The sequence below is a fragment of the Lontra canadensis genome, unplaced genomic scaffold (assembly GCF_010015895.1).
Source record: "Lontra canadensis isolate GAN:19392208 unplaced genomic scaffold, GSC_riverotter_1.0 scaffold63, whole genome shotgun sequence".
NCBI classification, from domain to species: domain Eukaryota; kingdom Metazoa; phylum Chordata; class Mammalia; order Carnivora; family Mustelidae; genus Lontra; species Lontra canadensis.
The window spans coordinates 686,372-708,183 of NW_022631057.1; the positions used below are offsets into that span (position 1 = coordinate 686,372).

Sequence of the window (21,812 nt, forward strand, 5' to 3'; positions counted from 1 at the left end):
GCTTGAGACACAACTGGTTTATAGAACTTGATCTTACAGACTTGGGAGTTAGAGCTCACTGATATTTCTGAGTTATAAAGCAGTCATCATCTGCTTGTTCAAAAGATAAATTTATATTTCAATATCAAGGATTTCAGGCTGACACAATAGCACTCTTTTCCATCAACAGATGCTTTTGAAAGAAGCAATCTGAGTTTGCCTCCACAAAACATCACATAGTGGGGTCCCTCCAAGAACAGGCCTGGGGACCAAATTCCCAGACCACATCCTTCTCAGATCCCTTGAGCCAACTAAGCTCCTTAAATATCTGAGGCCCAAACATTCACATTCCTCAAGCTGCTAGAAGTAAATTTCAATAACACAAGTTTTGGGACTTTTTTATTTAAAGGCAAACATATAGATTCTTATCTTCCACAATTAATTGAACATTACTTCTCCAACCTCTGCAGCAGAGAAAACACTTGATAATGATTTGTGTGTGATGCATCCCAGAGCCCTCAAAAGGCCGCCCAGCATTCCCAACCCTTGGCTGGCATGGTCCACTGTTCTGGGCAGTGGGGCACTATGCACAGCAGAAAGGAAAGGGTCTGGTTTTACAGCCTGCTCTCACCAACCCCATAGAGAACAGGCTAGAGATGTTTACATACACTACTAAGACAAGCTTTGTACCTTCCAGCAAACAGAGCTGCACCAAGGTAGGGAGAGAGTGAACTGAAGACAACTCCTTCAGACTACTCATGAGATGCTTCCAGGGATATCAGTGATACAGTAAGAGGCTCCCTGAGAACTAGCCCCCTCAGCATCCCTGAGAACTAGCCCTTTGGTATCTTCTCAGCCCCTCCACTGTATGGGAGGGGGTGGAATTTGCAATCTCTTCTATAAGCCCTAGCCTCAGACACCTGGCTGTCCCCCTCTCAGTTCTTCCAGGACTCACCAAGGCAATTGCTGTTAGAAGGACACCTGCTACCAGCTCCTGTCATTGCAGCAGGTCCCAGTCCATCAAGGATCAAGGTGCACAGGGACAGGCTGACTTCCCCCAGGGAAGGGCCACCTTCCCATTAAACCTGGGAATCTCATATGAGCTTGAACTCTCCCCTCACTCACTGCACTGCACGTTCCTCAGCAAGCAGACGTGGGTCGTGGACCAGCAGGTTCCATGTGGCTGAAGGAAGAGGCCACAGACAACCAGGCTGTTAAAGACCTGAGTCATTCATCAGCAGCTACATGTATAGTACAGTAATCCCATATCCAAAACCGCTGGGGCCAGAGGAGTTTCAGAATTCAGATTTTTTTTTTTAATTTTAGAAAGCTAGTGTAATACCCCCAGCAGAGTATGAGCAAGCATCCTATAAGCTCATTAGAATTTTTTGTGCCCAAACATGAATAGTCATACTAACCTTCTATCAAGTCAATCAAATTGGTTATGAAGAGAAACCTAGAGTCCTCAAGGATGGGGGATTTGGCATCATCTGGTTTACTTTCCTCCAGGAGATACTGAAATTCACTCAGAGACAAAGACCCACAGTGGGGAACAGACAAATGAGGCAACTGTCAAATCCCCAGGAGACATTCCCTGACTCAGGGGGCCCAGGGGACAGACTGATGAAGATGGGACCAGGCTTACTAAAAGAATCTCTGACACACTAAATGCCTCCTAAGCTGAGCTTCCCTGGCCCGAGAACCCAGAGAAAAATGCTTCCCTAGAGCTCTCCATATTTGGAAATTTGGTCTCCAGGACTCAGGCACCTGGCTCTAAGGATAGATCCAGTCATGGGCCACAGCAGGACCCCCTTGGCAGAAGCATACGGGTTTTCTCAGAGCCCTGAACCCTGTGTGCCAGCTGTTAGCTCCAGAGGGCAAATGATGCTTCAATCTTGATGCCTTTGAGAAACAGAAAAAAAATCTTCCAGCTGCCATCTCTCCTCTGCCCCTATAAAGGTCAGCATGGCCAGGAGCCATCTTCCACCCTGCTCCCTTCTAACTGTATCCACTCCCATGACCTCACCTGCCGTTATGCCCGTGACTCCCACAACTCTTAGTTCCATCCTCTCCAACTGTAACTCACATTTAAAAAAAGATATTATTTAAGTGTAGTTGACATGCAATGTTATATTAGTTTCAGATGCACAACACAGTTATTCAACAATTCTGTACACTATACTGTGTTCACCACAATAAGTATAGCTACCGTCTGCCTCCATATGATGCTATTATAATACATATTAACTGTGTTTTCCTATGCTATGTTTTTCATCTCTGTGACTTACTTATTTCATAACTGAAAGTTTGGGTTTCTTAATTCCCATCACCTATTTCGCCCATCCCCCAAACCCCTTTCCCCTGTGGCAACCACCAGTTTGTTCTCTGCATTTACAAGTCTATTTCTGGTTTTGTTTGTTTTTTTCAGATTCTACATATAAGTGAAATCTCATGGTATTTGCCCTTCTTTGTCTGAGTATTTCACCTCACATGATACCCTAAGTCCATCCATGTCATAAATAACAAGATGACTTTTTATGGCTAATATTCCGTTGTTTATATGTACTGTATCTTTTTATCCAACCATCTGTTGATGGACACTTAGGTCACTTCCATATCTTGGCAATTGTAAATAATGCTACCATGAACACAGGGGTACACCTACTTTTCCAACTAGTGTTTTCATTTTCTTTGGGTAAATTTCCAGTAGTGGATCATACGGTTTCTCTATTTTAATTTCTTGATGAAACTCTATGCTATTTTTCATAGTCTAACTCACATTTTTAACTGCCTCTTGGGCACCTCCAAGTTGCCCCATGTCCCCTCTCCTCCTGGGCCATAACCTACTAATATCTGTGTACTTCCCCACATCTTGCGACCCTGTACTTTTTTGGTCACATGACTCATTCTGGCCAGTGGAACATGAGCAGAAATCTTGTGTGGCACTTGTGCACCTCCCCGTGTTCTCATCCCCTCCCTTAGGCCAGGTCAGGACAGCAAAGAATCAAATAGAAACATACTAGGTCCTGGAGTCATTGCCTAGAAAAAGCCACTGGACCTGCACTGAACAGTGAGAAGAACAAACTTCTGTGGGGAAGAAAAACCCTGAGAGTTTAGAACGACCTGACAGAGCAGCTAGTGCTAATTACCCCCATATCCCTGCCTTTTCCACCTGGAAAGTTCCTACTTAATGCTCAAAACTCCAATTCCAGGGGCACCTACGTGGCTCAGTCAGTTAAGCGTCTGCCTTCGGCTCAGGTCGTGATCCCAGGGTCCTAGGATTGAGCCCCGCATCAGGCTCCCAGCTCAGTAGAGAGCCTACTTCTCCCTCTCCCTCTGCCTGCTGCTCTCCCTGCTTGTGCTCTGTCAAATAAATAAATAAAATCTTAAAAACAAAAAACAAAAAACAAACCTCCAATTCCAATGCCACCTCTTCTGTGAGATCCAACCTTTGTGGGAAGGCAGCCACTTTGTCTTGTGACCTCTAGCAATGCACTCACACACGTAGCACAACAGCTACCTCAGTCTGTGGACATGTTTCTGTTTGCATGTTGGCTCCTACATGTGTGTGCTTCACTTTTAATTCTCTAGTCTCAGTGCCTTGGAAGTAGCAAACACCTGATGTTTGATTTCCTGAAGCAAAGACTGGAGCCTTCTTGCTCATGTGACCAGCAAACCCCAAGTCAACATTTTCCCCCAAGTCACAGTGTTCTTGGCATCATGCTACATTGGGGGAGGCAAGAAAAGTAAGACACCACCGCCCATGATGAGGAGTGTTTTTTAATCTTCAGCTCTTCTGCACCCATTAGCTTCCATCTTTATTAAAGGACGGCTTCCACTTAAAAAGCACATTGTCGGGGCACCTGGGTGGCTCAATGGGTTAAAACCTCTGTCTTCGGCTCAGGTCATGATCTCACGGTCCTGGGATCAAGCCCCGAACTGGGCTCTCTGCTCAGTGGGGAGCCTGCTTCCCCCTCTCTCTCTGCCTGCCTCTCCACTTGTGATCTCTGCCTGTCAAATAAATAAAATCTAAAAAAAAAAAAAAAAAGCACATTGTCTCTTCAGGAACCACTGGCTAAGACATTTCTCAGAAGGCAAGATCAAAGAGAGGTTTGTGATGACGAGGAAAGCGTATGGGGGCTCTCCCGTGACCTCCATGAGCCTGGCTCCCCCAAGCTGCCACGCTTCAGACTTGTGATGTGGTATTCTGGGATCATGCAGCTATACCAGGGTTACATCCAGTACGAGAAAAGATGCAGTGAAAGCACCGCCAACCCCTCAGGGACCCAGATGTAGAGACGATAACCCAGCCATGTAGTCACGTCACTGCTGCTTAGCAAAACTTCACAAACCAGAGGCACAAAACCCCATCACTGGGCAGGGAAACAGAACAGGGAACCTTTGCTTTTCACCACCAGTGAACTGCCAACATGCATACCAGCAGCTCCCACTCTCCCGATTCTTCTAAGGCTGTGATAGAACTCCTAGCTCCAGCCCAAAGGAAGTGGGGCCCATCAATCAATGATGCTTGATTCTGAATGCAATTTTCATAGCAATTCCCAGAGACTAGCATTTGACCTGCTGCATGTGTGGCTTTGCTGTAGACACTGGGACATGCCACCTAATGCACAGTAAACCATGAGGCTGACCACTACTGCTGGCATCCCAGCGCTCAGACAGAAACGTCCACAACGAAGAGCCATGGCAAACCCAGGTGCCGTGGCCATAGCTGCAAGGGAGCACAGTGGGACTTCTAGGACCTTCCCTGGCAAGACACTCAGAGTGGAAATGAAGCAAGGTTAGACTCCGCAGTATACTGAAGGCTGGGATGATGAGGAAGGAAGATTGGGAGACATTTTAAAAACCAGAGGAGTGGGGCGCCTGGATGGCTCAGTGGGTTAAGCCTCTGCCTTCAGCTCAGGTCATGATCTCAGGGTCCTGGGATCGAGTCCCACATCGGGCTCTCCCTCTCAGCAGGGAGCCTGCTTCCCTTCCTCTCTCTCTCCCTGCCTCTCTGCCTACTTGTGATCTCTCTCTCTGTGTGTCAAATAAATAAATAAAGTCTTTAAAAACAAAACAAAACAAAACCAGAGGAGTAACTTAGCAGAAGGCAAAGGTAGAGTTTGGGAGAGTTGGGACAGTACCTTTTCAAGCTCACTGTCGCATGTGCTAGATAAGAGGTACAGCAAAGGAGGGGACCCTGAAAGATACAGCTCAACACAGGGCATTGTTTCTGGTTTGTATTTCAAGGGTCACATACCATGAACAGAACAAATAACACTTCCCCCTTAACTCATTCAAGGTACCAACAGCATACGCAGGAAACAAGAAATGGACGAAAACAGCGCCATCGGGCAACTTACCTTGTACGAAGATCCTGTTCCAGTAGATTTTTCCCACTTGGCTGCCCCCAAGAAACACCAGGTTGGACAGGATCAGCATGGAGGTGGAACAAGACGCAAGGGCGGCGTGAAATCGACGGCGGGCTTGTGGGGAGAGGAACTGGACCTGTGGGAAAAGACAGGAAGTGTCTCATCGAGGGGGCAGGAAAGCAGTGCTGAGGTGCCTCCTGGCCCTCGGCAGGCACCTGCCCAGGATACTCAACCCAGAGCCCAAGCAAGGCCGTGACTTCAGCTGTTCTTAAAACCTCTATTCCTGTGACAGGAACACTCTGGTCTAAGGAAAGTGGCGACAAACCCCCAACTTGTTCTTCCTCCTGCCCAACGGGCTCCCCCCTGATGTGTGTGACACAAGCACTGAAGCTAGCTCAGATGTGGCTGCAATGCCTCCACATGTTCTCTGTGTGCAGACCTGCAGGGCCGGGAGCGCTCCCTGACAACCTGCACAACTCCCTGTCATGAGGTCAAGATCAGGGTGATCTTCTGGGAAGCCACCCTGTCAATCCGACCCACCACTACGAGGGTGCAGGAGAATCAGCACAAGCCACTGTCCTTCTGGGAATCAGAGCTCAGGGGACATGGCCCATGGGGAGAGAACCTGCCACAGCATCCGAATATGCAGGAATTGGAGAGGAGGCTTCCAACACCGACGGTAAAGAACTCTGCTCATCCATCTGAGGTCTTCACTGTATTTTTTCCTCCCCTTTTAATGTCTTCTTGGGGATTGCATAAAGCAAGACAAGCCTTAATTTCTCGGCACTGACCGTTCTGCTGGCCCTAGTGCAGGAGATCGCAGTGCTGCACCCAGAGCGTGAGAGCATCGCCGGTATACCCCAGGCACTGTCCTCTGGGCCTGCACAAGCAGCCTGAGAACCAGGTACAGCGCAACCACCAGGCTGAAGGGCGCCAGGGTTTCTGACAAATGCCTCAGTCTAATCCAAAGACAGGGGAAAAAGAGGAAGCAAAGGGTCCACAGATCGTTCCTGAGTATCTTCCTGAAACTTACACATCTCTGGGGTCACTTGCATCCTGATTTCAGCTGTGCTCCAACTACAAATAAGAATCTGGGAGCACCTGGATGGCTCAGTCAGTTGAAACCAAAACTGAAACTCTTGGCTTCAGGTCAGGTCACGATCTCAGTGTTATAAGATCCAGCTCCGCCATACTCAGGGGGGCGTCTGCTGGATTCTCTCTCTCTCTCTCTCTCGCTCCCTCTGCCCCTCCTCTCCCAGCATCTACACGTTGTCTCTCAAATAAATAAATACACCTTTAAAAACAAACAGGTGAATTACCCAAATTCCTAATGGGCAAAAAGGATTAAGCTGAGGGTGTCTCCAGGAGGGGGCTTACTTAGTTCTGGCAACCCCACCGTCTGGGGCCACTTGTGTAAGTCTTGGTCAGTGTCCTACTGGAAACCTGGAGAAATGAATTTCTGACCCCCCTCCTTTTCTCTCTCCCACCAGTCGCAGCTTCTGTTCTCTGTGCAGAGACACCACTGCTACCACACATGTCCCCACCCATGACATTCTCTTCCAGCATCCCCTCAGAGTGTTTACTGCCACCGTATGTGACAGGGTGGCCTTCTCATGGATGAGCTGTGTCATGGGCACTGACTGAGTCATCTGCTTGGACATGATTATTCTAGAAAATTCTCAGGTGATGCTGACATGCCCCTGGGTAGAGGCTACCAGATAAGATGACCTCTAGTCTCTCCCTTGTCCTAAGAGGCCACAAGCACATACAGGAGATGCTGTCAAGCCAGACCAGATAAAAGATAGCTACACGGTATAAAAACTAGCAATGAAAGAGAAATGGGAATGCAGGCTTATAACTCAGCACTCTTCACCTCTGAGAATAAGGAGATATTAATCTACTGGTTTCTGCATCTTAGAGCAGGAGAAGACATTTTCTGGGTATTACTGACTCAATTAGCAGTAACTGGAGAGGCAGGGTGAGAGGAAGCAGGGAGATGGGGGGAAGTCCAGAATAATAAATCATGAAAATATAAATTGCTATAATTGGAATAACTGCATCCAAATAATTATCTCCATGTACAGGACCACTGATAACACGTTTGATTTCTAAGGTACCTGGTGAATCAGATGTTCTACCACCTCTATTCTAACCCCATCCATGTTCTCCAACCTTATATCCTGTTAGGGGAATTCAGAGGCCCCACACAATCTTTTCCATATTAATGTCAATGACAGAGAATGCACACAGCTTGGTTAAACTCAGAGTGGTTCTCCTTCTACAGGAAATGATTACAATAATTATTAAATAATCAACTGAGACATACCGAGACAGGAAAACACTCTTCGCACTGGACTTCTAAGCAGGATTGTGGTGCCAGGTGACCTGATGTGGGGCAAGAGCCAGGCTAGTTGGAGGAAGAGCTGAGAGGCAAGGGACAGAGCAAGGGAGGAGGCAAAGGGGAGAATGAGTGCATGAGACACAGAGCTCTTCTTTCCAGCACCAGGGGCCCTAGTTGCAACGGGACTTCCTTTGCTTCTGTGATTACTTGGCTACATGATTCAATAAATTGCAATTTCTGCTTAGGAAAAGAAGTCAAAATAATAACAAGTATGAAGGAGCCTCTGATCTCACAGACAAGGGAGGACATCTAAATCAGAAACAAAGGACTACAATTCAACTTTTATAAAGAGTTAATTTTGTAAAAAACTAAGCAAGAACATTAAAGGTGCAGGCTGTTGGAATCAATGAACTAGAAAGATACAAAGGAGAAACCAGACACTCACAGGCAGTTCTTGATCACCCCTAGGGTGAACAGGTGGGAGACAAAGTAGGTAATGATAAAGAAAATTCAAAATCCTGATTTAACTAATAGCCCCATCCTCTGAACTGACCAAATCAGCCTTGCCAACAAGCAGCAAACTTGACTGAGCATTACTTCTCTTCATTGTGAATCAGTGGCAAAGCATAATGATAGGCCACTAGGAGCAAAAAAAAAGGGGGGGGGCTGTGTGGATAACCCATGATTAATATTAATAGCAAAGGGGACATGAATCTCAGCTGTAATTCATATCTCCTTCGGATTCCCTGGATGCACCATGGAAAGTGGCAGTTTTGACACTGATGCTCTCCCTCTATGTTGGGAACCATCTGGCTTGGTTTATACTTTAGATTTAGGTTCCATACATAGGGGTGCTAGGAGGGAAAAAGTCACATGGGCAAGACAAAATCCATCAATAAATACAACTTTCTGAATGTCTAAGGACATAGGGCCAAGGATCCCACTTTAAAGTCTTGATTTCTTGTGCACACTCTCCTCTGCCATCCTGTGGCAATTGTCATCACTCCTGCGGTCCTTCACATCTATGATACAGGCTGTCTGTCCTACGTGCAGCGACCATGTTAGTCATGGTTGGGGTGCTTAAAGTCCCCCTTGGTAGGAAAACTTAAATGAGGGACTGTGAACCAAATGGAGAAATAAGTCAGTGTACAACGAAGAGTCGTCAGGCATAAAAAGAATTGCCAATTGACCAGATAAGGCAATAGTCAGTAAACAGATGTTGATTTTAACACAAATATAACAGAATAAAAAAGAACTCTGGTCTGGTCATGGTCCCCTTCCCAGAAGACAGATAAAGCCATGGCAGTCTGATACCCCAGCAGCAAAAACCTGGGAAGGGCATGGTCCCAGGAGATATTTAGAACTTGCTGAGAACTTTTAGTCGTCCCAAGGACATCAAAATTATGGCATGCCATTTGTGAGACAGAACTGTCCAGCCTAGAATGTCAATAGTGCCTCTTGAGTGTGGGTGAAGTGTTTGCTTCTACATTCATTATAAAGCCAACTTCCCTCTTGTTTTATGGGGGCACAGCACCTCACTTCCTCATTAGGAGCAATGCTAAAAATGTGCTCCCTTTCCTCTGGGGCCCAGAAAAGGCCATTCCAGGGCAGGGAAAGTGCTCTTCACAGTGCCCCAGTGTGAGCCAACCCCCCACCCCAGCCCACCCACTATCCCCAGCATCAAACCTGAGGAGGAGCTACTGTGCTTCTGACCACAGACGGGCAAGGTGTAGCCCCAGTTCCAAAGCTCGTCTCCCTCACACCACTCACACCCAGAGGAAAGAGGAATGAGAGGTGGAGCAGGTCAGAAAGTATGGCCTCCCATGCTGGGGTGACCAGTTCTCCCTCAGGGACTTTGACTTCAATGAAAGGTGTGTGTGGGGGGGATGTTACTCCATGTTAGTGTTGCTATAACCAATTCTTCAGTCCCAAGAGAAGGTACTGGATTTTGGGCCTGGATACAGCAGGCCCTTTAGAACACCTGGAAGTGGAGGCACAGAGTGGACCTCTAATTCCTCTCTGAGTTTGGGGTCTCTGATGGAAGAAACAAGAGGTGGGATGTGGGAATGCTGTATAAGGACAGTCTAGCAGCGCTTTAAACTTCTCTCTGAGACACTGGCTACCAAAGGCGAGGAACTGACCCAAACAAAGTAAACCTTAGGGCAGAACTAAATTGTCAAACTAGTTTGTATTTCCTGCTGTGAGGTGTCAGCTCCTGTGTTTATTCTTATCTCCATGGCAACTCATTTCTCTTCTCCAGTCAGCATTCTGTCCCTGGAAATCAGAGGACTTAGGCTGGGGCAAACAAGCTGGGTGCTGGGGTGGTGCGGTCCATGGAATCTGGGTCAGAAGTTACTCTCAGAAGGTGTGCAAGGGTGGGAGACAGAGGGTGCGGTGGGACTGCAGGCTGCTGTGCGAGGCGGGTCCCACACTCGTCCACAGAGGGACTGCATGTGGGGCCGAACTGGGAGGAGGGGACAGGCTGAGCATCTGGAGGAGCAGATGGGCTGGAGGAATGGCTGCTGGAGACTGACAAAGGCTTGGCAAGTAGGACCTGGTACTGTTTATTTTTAAATGGGGAAAAGCTAAAAAAAAGCAACTGGGTGGGTTTGAGCAGCTGGACACAGTTCTTCCATATAACCACTGAAGACTTTCATTTTCTAATAAAAATGGTAACCAGAGGATAAGAAAGGATGAATAAGGAAATGGCAAGGGGGATACTGATGGAGACCAGGAGGAGCAAATGAGGGTAGACAGCCCAGAGGCTGTAAAGATGAAACCAAAGACAACCAAAGAAACAATTACAGCTCTTATGAAAGAGAAGGGTGGCCAGGGCAAAAACACTCAGAAGGAAGACTTGAACTCCTGTCCCATCCTGTACCAACCCACCAGGACACTGTCCCCTTGCTCCCTTTGCCAAGGCACTTGGTCATTTCCACTTAGAAGTCATGTTTCACGAATAACCCTTCTCTCTCATGCTGCCCCCAGCATGGTGAGCTCTGTCCTTCAGTCTGTATCACCTAAGACCCATGCATACTCTCTGTGCTCAGCAATTACTTAACACCTGTTTCTCTCTTTACCCAGATAAGTTACAGAATCTCCTGACTTTTTTTTTTTTAAAGATTTTATTTATTTATTTGTCGGGGGGGTGGTAGGCGGAGAACACAAGCAGGCAAGCTGCAGGCAGAGGCAGAGAAACAGGCTCTGAGCAAGGAGCCCGATGCGGGACTCGATCCCAGGACCCTGGGATCATGACCTGAGCCGAAGGCAGCGGCTTAACCAACTGAGCCACTCAGGCGTCCCTCTCCTGACTTTCTTAATGTTCCATTGCATCCTATTAACCAAGCCAAATGAATACATGAAGGCACTCAAAAGCAACACCTCCTTCCTTCTTATAAGTGTATAGAGCTTCAAAATATACCAGTGAAATTAAATTTTCCAATCTCTACTCCTGAATCTAAGCAATGCATGTTCCTGAGATAGACTCAAATACTGCAGTGATAAAGACAAAGCCAGTTTTGCTCACACGGATGAGTCACCTGCTCCATAGTTTAGATACCCAGCCTGGTTAAAAACAGCAGAAGCTATAATCTGGCATCTATATCCACACGGCATATGAAGGGATTTCAGAGGACTTTAATAACTAAGCAAATTGGCTCTTGGTATAATCAGAGAACTTAAGCCATATTTGAGGAGACAGGGTCCTGCTAAAAGTTCTGGAATGGCCAACAGTACTGTCTTACTCTGTGTTCTTGCTCTACTAACGATATACCCTTGCTTCTAGTCCTCACGTCTCTGCTCTGGATTTTGCAGAAGCCTCTTTCTTAGCTGGCATGTTATACCCTGGTCTTTCCTCCTCTGGTTCATCAAGCACACTGAGTATGTCCCCCCACTGCACAAAATATTTTGGTGGTTCTTCACTGCTTACAGACTAAAATCCAAAAAAGACCTCTTACAAACGAGCTCATTTTACTTTCCAACCTTAACTCCTACTACTTTACTAATGACACACTCTATTCAGCGCTAGTCACAGCTCTTCCAACATGGCATACACTTTTACATCTCTGTAGAATTACTTCACACATTACTTCTTTTGCTGAAACTGTTTTCTCTACTGAGAATGTGTCCTCCTGATTCTTTCTTCAAGCTCCAGCTCAGTGTCAGTTCAGGAGATGAACAGCTTTGGACCAGCCCAAATGATGCTCAGGTTCTGGCCCCACTTTTGAACTGTGCCACCCAAAGCAAGCTCAAACTCCTCATATACATAGTTCACAATTGGTATTTGATCAATGGTGGCTACTCTAACTCTGACAGAGTCAGTCACCCATTTTCTGTGTTTCTGTAACCCATGGGATAGATAGCATCAACATACATGTTTTAGATATAGGAGCTTAACCTATATTGCTACCTAAGTAGGAAAAAGTATTCCCATTTTACAAAGGAGGAACTAAAGAGCAGAGGCATTAAGCAAGTGGTCCTAGGCAGACACCGGTAAAGCACAGTAGTAAATATAGTACAGTCATTCACACATTCTGCTAACTCAATGTCTTCATGCTCCCTGCTGTATTTTGCATAACAATGTGTGTCCCTTCCTCTAGAATGAAATCTTCAAGATACTGGTCTCTTCAGTGCCAGATGCAAAGGAGATCTTCAAGAAATGTTTTTATTTCTTGAAATACTTCAAATACTTCAAAAACGAGAACTTCGTGCATGTGTTCCTTTAGTAATGGTTGATAGATATTCACCAAGTGTCAATTTCAGGATCTCAATATTTTCAAGAACAGTATGGCTTAAAATGACACTGGAACTTAAAGAAAATAATTAGAATTCACTATTAGAGTAGGAGATTTAACATGTCCCCCCAGAAAATGACACCTAAAACATCAAAAGTAAGAATATAAAACAGCTGAATAAAAATTGATAGGCCTAGCATCCAAATTGGAAAGGAAGAAGCAAAACTTATCTCTGATTCTAAGTGAAATGATCTTTATACATAGAAAGCACTAAAGAGTCTACACACTAACAAACAAAAACAAAAATGACTACCACCTCAAAACACTGCTACAACTAATGAAAAAGTTTGGCAAACTTTCAAGATAAAAAATCAACATGCAAAAATCAGTTGCACTTCTACACACTAATAATGAACAATGTGAAAAGTAGATTAGGAAAACAATTCCATTTACAATAGCATCAAAACCAATAAAATACTTAGGAATAAATTTAACTAAGGAGGGAAAGACATACTGAAAACTACAACATATTGCTTAAGGAAGAAATAGAAAGACATCTATATTCATATAATGGAATACTTAATATTATTAAGATGACAATACCACCCAAAGCTGTCTATAGATTCAATGCAATACCTGTCAAAATCCTAATGATTTTTTTCAAAAATAGAAAAACTCATCTTAAAATATGGAAACTCATCTTAAAATTAAATTACCTAAATGGGCAAAACAATCTTAGAACAGGAGAGACTACCAAGATGGCAACATGAAAGGCTCCGACACCCATCTTCCTCCCATGGATGCACTGAATGTACAGTTTTACATGGAGCAGTTTACACTGCAAAAACTCCAGAAACCAACACAGCAACTCCTACACATCAGGAAAATGAGAAAATAGCCACATCTCAACAGGTAGGCAAAGCTGAGACACACTCTTGCTATAAACCCCAGCCCCAGCACAAGCATCATACAAATGGGAGAAAACCCCAAATCAAAGCTTCTTCCTGAGGAACAAAAATTTTGAACTCCCATCTAGCACCCCAAATTTTAGAACTCCCACCACAGGAACAGGCAGTAAACTAAAGGTGCTTGTGTTCACAAGACCTGCAAGACTAGCAAACAAAGCAGCAGTTCTTCAGAGTCACAAGAGGACTTGTTGCAGCTCTGCCCCCTAGAGCTCACCACTGAGGGAGCAAGCAAAACTCTCAGTCTTTCTCTGAAAGAGGTCTATCTGCCGCCTGAGGGGTGCCTGGGTGGCTCTGTCAGTTGAGCATCAGATTCTTGATTTGGCTTAGGTCATAATCTCAGGGTTGTGAGATCAGCCCAGTATCGGGCTTCGTGTTCAGCAGGGAGTCTGCTTGAGATTGTCTCTCCCTCTTCCTCTGTCCCTGCCCCCATTCTTACATGCTCTCTTGCTCTATCTAAAATAAATAAATCTTTTTTTTTTTTAATTGCTGCCTGAGAGTTAGGCTTCTAATTTAGCACACAGCTAAAGGAGGACTGTGATACTCCCAGGACACTAGGAAGTTAATAGAACCTCCCTCACCTTTTCCCTCCAGCTCACTTGTCAGTATCTCCCTGGAAGGAGCTTGTAATCATACCGGCACACCAGCTTTTGCAGCTGCTGTCCAAGAAACAGGTCCCCCAGTGGCCTGGTTCTGAGAGCCAATGGGGCTTTCATTCACAAGTCCCACAGGACTGTGGTAAACAAACAAGCAGTTCCTAAGGGGCACAGGAGTACTTTACTGAGACCATACTACAAGTCCTGGCACAGAGTGAGCGGGAAAAAATTCCCATCTCCCAGTTCTTCCCTGAAAAGGGGTTTAAATACATACCCTCCCAGCTGCTGTTTGAGGATCTGGATTCTAATCATACTGCATCAAGTTGCTGACTGTGATCCTTCCCTATGGGACACTAATAGGTCTTAGCACATCTTAAATTAAGGGGGCCACTAAGAACAAAGAAGGTGACTTGAACTTGGACAATCACAAAGGTTTGAGATAAAAATTAGAAGCTCAGGCCAGGCTGACTGATGTGGTTCATCTGCTACACAACACTACTCTGTCAAGACTGGGAGAGATGGCATTTTTATATAAAGCCACCCAGGCACCCCGCCAGAAACAGATCTTAATAACAAAAGGAAAAGTGATTTTTACTGATTGGGAGTTTAAAATAATAGTCATTAAGATGCTCACCAAAGGGGCACATGGGTGGCTGAGTGGGTTAAAGCCTCTGCCTTCGGCTCAGGTCATGATCCCAGGATCTTGGGATTGAGACCCACATCAGGCTCTCTACTCCTCAGAGATCCTGCTTCCTCCTCTCTCTCTCTCTGCCTGCTTCTCTGCCTACTTGTGATCTCTGTCTGTCAAATAAATAAATAAAATCTTAAAAAAAAAAAAAGATGCTCACTAAAGCCAGGAGAACAATATATCAACAAAGTGAGAATTTCAAAAAAAAAGAGACAGAAAGTACCAAACAGAAATCACAGAACTTAATAATACAGTAACTTAACTGAAAATTTAATAGAGGGATTCAAAAACAGACTAGGTCAAGTGGAATAAATAACCAGCAAACTCAAAGACAGGTCAGTGGAATTTATCCAATCAGAATAGAAAACGAAAAAAGAATGAAAACAGTTAATATGGTTTAAGGGACTTATGGATACCATCAATCAGCCAATATACATATTGCAGGGGTCTCAGAAGACAAGGGGAAAGACTGAAAGGGGAAGAAAGCTTAGTCAAAAAAATATAATGACTGAAAGCTTCCCTAATCTGGAGAAAGAAACAGACATCTAGATCTAGGAAGCCTAAAATGTACCAAATAAGAAACCAAGAGACCCACACAGAGACAGATGATAATTAAATTGTCAAAAGTCAAAGACAAGGAGAGACTCTTAAATGTAGCATAAGAAAAACAATTTGTTACATAACAAGGGAACCCTCATAAGACTATCAGCAAATTTTTCAGCAGAAACTTTACAGGCCAGAAGGGAGTGGCACAATGTATTTAAAATGCTTAAAGAAAAACATAGCCGGGGCGCCTGGGTGGCTCAGTGGGTTAAGCCGCTGCCTTTGGCTCAGGTCATGATCTCAGGGTCCTGGGATCGAGTACCGCATCGGGCTCTCTGCTCAGCACGGAGCCTGCTTCCCTCTCTCTCTCTCTGCATGCCTCTCTGTCTACTTGTGATCTCTCTCTGTCAAATCAAAAAATAAAATCTTTAAAAAAAAAAAATAGCCAACCAAGAATACTCAACCTGGCAGGGTTGTCCTTCAGAATGAAGGAGAGATAATGAGTTTTCCAAACAAAAGCTGAAGGAGTTCGTCACCACTAAACCAGCCTTATAATAAATGTTAAAGGGATTTTTTAAGCTAAAACAAAAGGATGCTAATTAGTAATAGGAAAATATATAAAAATACTGGAAAAAGGTAAATATATAAATTCAGAACACTCTAATGTTATATAATGGTGGTAGTAAATAATTTATAAATCTAATATAAAGGTTAAAAGAAAAGGTACTAAAGATGATAATAACTACAAAAATGAGTCAATGGATAATGTAAAAGATGTAAAAGATGTAAACTGTAACATCAAAAACATAGAAAGGGAGGGTGTAAAAATGTTGGACTTTTGCATGCAATGGAAGTTATCGGCTTAAAACAGACTGTTATAAGATGTTTTATGTAAGCATGATAGTAACCACAAAGCAAAAACCTAAAGCAGATACACAAAAGATAAAGGAATCAAAGCACAGCACTAGAGAAAATTATATCACAGAGAGTAAGAGAGAAACAGAGGAATAAAAACCAGAAACAATTAACAAAATAGAAATAGTCCATATCTAGCAATAATTAGTTTAAATGTTTTATGGAAGTGTGGAATGACTATATCATACACCTGAAAATAATATTACACTGGATGTTAACTGGAGTTTTTTAAATTTAATTTTGTGTGTGTGTGTTCCAAAATTCATTGTTTATGCACCACATCTAGTGCTCCATGCAATACGTGCCCTCCTTAATACCCACCACCAGGGTTAACTGGAATTTAAATAAAAACTTTTTTAAAAATGTAAATGGACTAAACTCTCCAATCAAAAGACAGAGATATTTGTATACCAGTGTTCACTGCAGTAGTATTCACAATAGACAAAAGGCGGAAACAACCTAAATGTCCGTCAGTGGATGAATGGATAAACAAAATGCGGTATACATAAGATGGAACAGTATTCAGCCTTTAAAAGACAAAAAATTCTGATGCACACTACAACATGGATGAATCATAAAGACGTTATGCTAAGTGAGATAAGTCAGAAATAAAAAAAACTACATGCTTCCACTTATATGTGGTACCTAGAATCATCAAATCCATAGAGAAAGAAAGTAAAATAGTGGTTCCTGGGGGCCAGGGGAAGGAGATAATATGAAGTTATTGCTTAATAGGTTTAGAGTTTCTGTTTGGGATGATTAAAATGTTCCAGAGATTGATGGTGGTAATGGCTACACAACATTGTGAGTAAGTTTAATGTCTTTGAATTGTACACTTAAAAATAGTTAAAACAGTAAATTTTATGTCATGTATAATTTATCACAGTAAAGGAATTATTAGGCCTGTCTCACAGACAGATATACAGAATAATGAATACATGTAATTTTCATACCAAGTAGATCATAATCAAACTGAATACAAACTAAGACAGTAAAGGAAGACAAATATATTCTAAAAAGTTACCATGAAGTCCATGCTCACCAACAATGGAATAAAATAAATCAGCAACCAAAAAATCTGTAAAACTTAACACACCAGTAAATTTTTTTAAAAATATCATTAATGTAAACCAAAAACTTTTATTGAAGGAACAATAAAATGAATAAATGCTAGCAAATATGATCAATTAAGAAAGCAAGGCCAAATAAACAACAGGAGGTAATAATACACAGGAGATTTAAAACTCTTTGGAGATTATATGGCAATATATTTAATAACGTAGCTGAGAAACATAAAGTATATAGAAAATATAAATTACCTAAAATTCTCATAGAAAAAGTAGATGGCCTGAAAAAACATAACCACAGAAGAACTGAAACAGTGGTCAAAGCTCCATGCTCAAAGAAAAATTGCCCAGATGATCTTAATGAGCAAGTTCTACCAGGTGGTGAAGGAACAAGACAATTTCCATGGAAACTGTTTCAGAGGATTAAAAAAAAACATGGGAAGCTTTCACTGATTTCATGATGCTAGTATGACCCCGATACTAAAATGATAAAAAGCCAACATAGGGAACGAAACCCGTAAGTTAACCTTTCTTCTACACATTGCCTTAAAAATTCTAAATTAAATACCTGTAAATTGAATATAGGATTAAAAGAATTGTCTCAATCAAGTAAGATTCATCTCAGGAATGGGAGGGGGATTCAATATTAAAAATATTAGAGATTCATGTAATTCATGAGATTAAATAATTAAAGGAGAATAATCTTGTGATCACTCAATAGATGCCAAAGAAATATTTGGTGAAATTGCACGTTCATTCATGATTTTAAAAAAAAAATAGTAAAAGAAAAATGTAAGCTTCTTTTTTTTAAAATTTTTTTTTTTTTATTTGACAGAGATCACAGGTAGGCAGAGAGGCAAGCAGAGAGAGAGAAGAAGGAAAGCAGGCTCCTTGCTGAACAGAGAGCCCGATGCGGGGCTCGATCCCAGGACCCTGGGATCATGACCTGAGCCGAAAGCAGAGGCTTTAACCCACTGAGCCACCCAGGGGCCCCATGTAAGCTTCTTTTTTTTTTTTTTTTTTTTTTTTAAAGATTTTATTTATTTATTTGACAGACAGAGATCACAAGTAAGCAGAGAGGCAGGCAGAGAGAGAGAGAGGGAAGCAGGCTCCCTGCTGAGCAGAGAGCCCGATGCGGGACTCGATCCCAGTACCCTGAGATCATGACCTGAGCCGAAGGCAGCGGCTTAACCCACTGAGCCACCCAGGTGCCCGTAAGCTTCTTTTTTAAAAATTTTATTTATTTGACAGAGAGAGAGAGAGAAAGAGAGAGCGCAAGCAGGAGGAGCAGCAGGCAGAGGGAGAAGTAGGCTCCCCGCTGAGCAAGGAACCTGATGCAGGACTTAATCTCAGGACCCTAGAATTATGACCTGAACCGAAGGCAGGTACTTAAAGGACTGAGCCACACTGGTGTCCCAAGAGTAAGCTTCTTTAGGTTGATAAAGATAATATGTCAAAACCCAGATTAAGTATTTCCACTAGCTTCAAGAAAAAGACATTTTCTCCTCTATCACTCAAAATCGTACTGAAAGACCCAGTAAATACAAGACAATTAAATGCAGCAAGGGTTAAATCTGTTGGCAAGGACAAAACTGTCATTATTTGTAAATGATATGACTATCAATCTAGAAAATTTACAAGAAACAATTGACAAATTACTAGAGCTAATGGAAGATTTAAACAGGACAGATGCAAAGTGACCAATTCAAAACAAAAATCCTCATTTTTTCTATATAAAAGCAATAATCCACAAAGAAGTATCCAAGACTTCTAAGGAGAAATGATAAATCATTATGTAGTAACATAAGGGAAGACTTGAATACATAACTAATCCATGACTGGAAAGACAGCATCATAGACATATTAACTCTACCCAATTTAAGCTACAAGTTAATGCCAACCTAACAAATTCCAATATAAATACCAGGAGTTTTGAGGAACCTCCCTAATTCTAAGACTCATATGGAAGAGTCACTGTACAAAAACAGGCAATGTGATTTGGAAAAAGAACCAAAAGGGGCATGAGATTTTCCAAATCAGGAATCAAGACATGTTACAGAACTCTAGCACTTAAAATAGGAAGAATCAAGTTGATCAATACAACAGAATTGAACCTAAAAATGAACTTATGTATATTTGGATATTTACTATATATTAAAGATGATCTTTCAAATCAGTTGGGGAAGTTGAGTTGGGCCACTGAATTTAACAGTGTGAAGATATAAAAACCATTCTCACTTAGTTGCAGGCCATACAGAAACAGGCAATAGACCAGATTTGGCCCATGGGCCATAGTTTTCCAACTCCCACTCTATTCTATTCTTGGTATCTGCCCTAAAGAAACACTTACACATATGTAATGTACAAGGAGGCATATCTAGACATCTCCACAGCAGCTGCATTTGCAAAAAAAAAAAAAAAAAATTAGAGGCAACCTAAAATTTCAACAATAGACGAATGGTCAAATACATTATATATCCACAGCATGTCCAATTTTGCAGATTTACATATACTAATATAGAAACATCTTCAAAACATGCCATGAGGAGGAAAAAAAGCGTAAATTTCAGAATATTTGTGTATTTATTATAACACACACACACACACAGTAGTAAAGGTATGTATGGAAGGCTATATTCAAATCTGACAACAATGGTTACCTCTCATGGAAGAAGAAAGAGAGCAAGGTGTGTTTGTTAGAGTGAGGGGGGGTGGCTGTCTTAGAGGACTCCAGTCTTACCTGTGTTTTGTTTTTTTTCAAGAGCATATGGTCATGATTGACTATATAAATTAAAAAAGAATAAAAGAATTAAAAAAGGAAATCCAGGACTCTTTCCACTTAATGACCTTAGACCCTGGCTATCTCCTTCAAGTATGGGGTCAAGGCATAGGGGTGGAAAGAGAGAAGCTAGAGGACCATCACACTCAAGTTATGACTATTCATGGCACTGGGGACCTCCCTCTCCAGGTAGTACTGAGGTCCCTTGAGACTATTAAATAACCCTAAAATGTTACAGATGTGGCCTCAGCTATAATCTGTTCAAACACAAAACAACAGCTTAAGCAAACTTAATATTTAAAAATCTAAAACTGACAAACAGGTAAAGCATTCCAAAACGACTCAGCCAACAGCACAGAAAACTGTTCTATGACAACCAGTTAAACACAGTGCTCCCTTCAAAACCCCGTTAAAAAGCAAGTAAACATTTGGAAAGGTATAAAACCACAGGCAAGGAATGGAATAGAAGTGAAAAGCAAGAGAGCAAAATCAACCCATTTTTATAAGATAAAGAGAAGATGGAGGAATTAGCAGGACTGAGACACCTGGATAATAGATATCAAAGAGAGGAGTCATTCATACATCAGATAGATTCCCAGAAGGCCTAGCCATTAGAGACACCATATACCACAGATGGCAACAGTAAACCATGGAGAAAGAAAACAGGAAGGTTGGTTAAAAATCTGGGTAATGGGGGCACCTGGGTGGCTCAGTGGGTTAGAGCCTCTGCCTTTAGCTCAGGTCATAATCCCAGGGTCCTGGGATTGAGCCCCATATCAGGCTCTCTGCTCAGCAGGGAGCCCGCTTCCTCCTCTCTCTCTGCCTGCTTCTCTGGGGTGCCTGGGTGGTTCAGTGGGTTAAAGCCTCTGCCTTCGGCTCAGGTCATGATCCCGGGGTCCTGGGATTGAGCCCTGCATTGGGTTCTCTGCTCAGCAGGGAAACTCCTACCCTCTCTCTCTGCCTGCCTCTCTGCCTACTTGTGATCTCTGCCTGTCAAATAAATAAATAAAATCTTTAAAAAAAAATCTGGGTAATGGGCATACAGACCCTGGGGTTTCCCCCTTTCCCCACTGCCGCCCCACGATGAATGAAGGTGATAACAGGGGTTTTTTAAATCAATAAACTGCATTAGAGTGACTCTAAACTCAGGGCCAACATGCACAGTAGCATTTCAGAATACCAAAGATAATTTCATTTAGGTTCTGGAGAGAAATTACACACAAAGAATCAAAAATCAAAATGGCATTTCTCAACAGTAAAACTAAAAATGAGAAGACAAATTACAACTTCAAAATTTTCAGGAGAAACTACCTTTCAACTTTAAAATTTAGTGCTCAGATAATCGATCAAAGGGGAGGGTAGCATAAAGAGAGTTTGGGAACTACAAGGTCTCAAAAAAAATATATCGTCTTTCTAAGGCAGCTACTAAAGGATGTTCTCCACCAAATCGAAGGGAGGGGAGAAAACAAGGAGTTCTGGGGCCCACGACACAGGGATTCAGCCCAGGAGAGAGGAGGAGGGAAATGTCAGGACGCCAGCTGTACCGCCTATCTGAAGGGAAACGATCCAGATGGGACAGGAGGATGGAAGGGCTTCAGGAGAGGTTCTCCAGGAAAAGAAGAAAGCTGACAGATTTCCAAATACATCTGACTACATGGAAAATACTATTCTGAGGGATTTGCAGTTTTATTGGGGAGTTTGGAACAAAGTGGTAATAGTAAACTCCCAATCAAAAAAAAAAAAAAAAAAGAGGCAAGGTGATTTTCTTAGTCTGAGATGGGGAAACAGGTGACTAAAAAGGAAGTTCAATGATAGTCTATCAACTGGTTTGGCA

At 42.8% G+C, this 21,812-nt stretch overlaps 1 protein-coding gene across 2 annotated transcripts in view; it reads right to left on the reverse strand.

The window, feature by feature from the left end:
• Window positions 1-21,812, reverse strand: part of HHAT (hedgehog acyltransferase) — a 320,626-nt gene that overhangs the window by 57,741 nt on the left and 241,073 nt on the right. For both annotated transcript variants that reach the window (XM_032878104.1, XM_032878103.1), the window contains exon 11: window positions 5,343-5,487. In XM_032878104.1, the coding sequence (XP_032733995.1) occupies window positions 5,343-5,487 (145 nt within the window). The remainder of the gene's footprint in view (window positions 1-5,342; window positions 5,488-21,812) is intronic.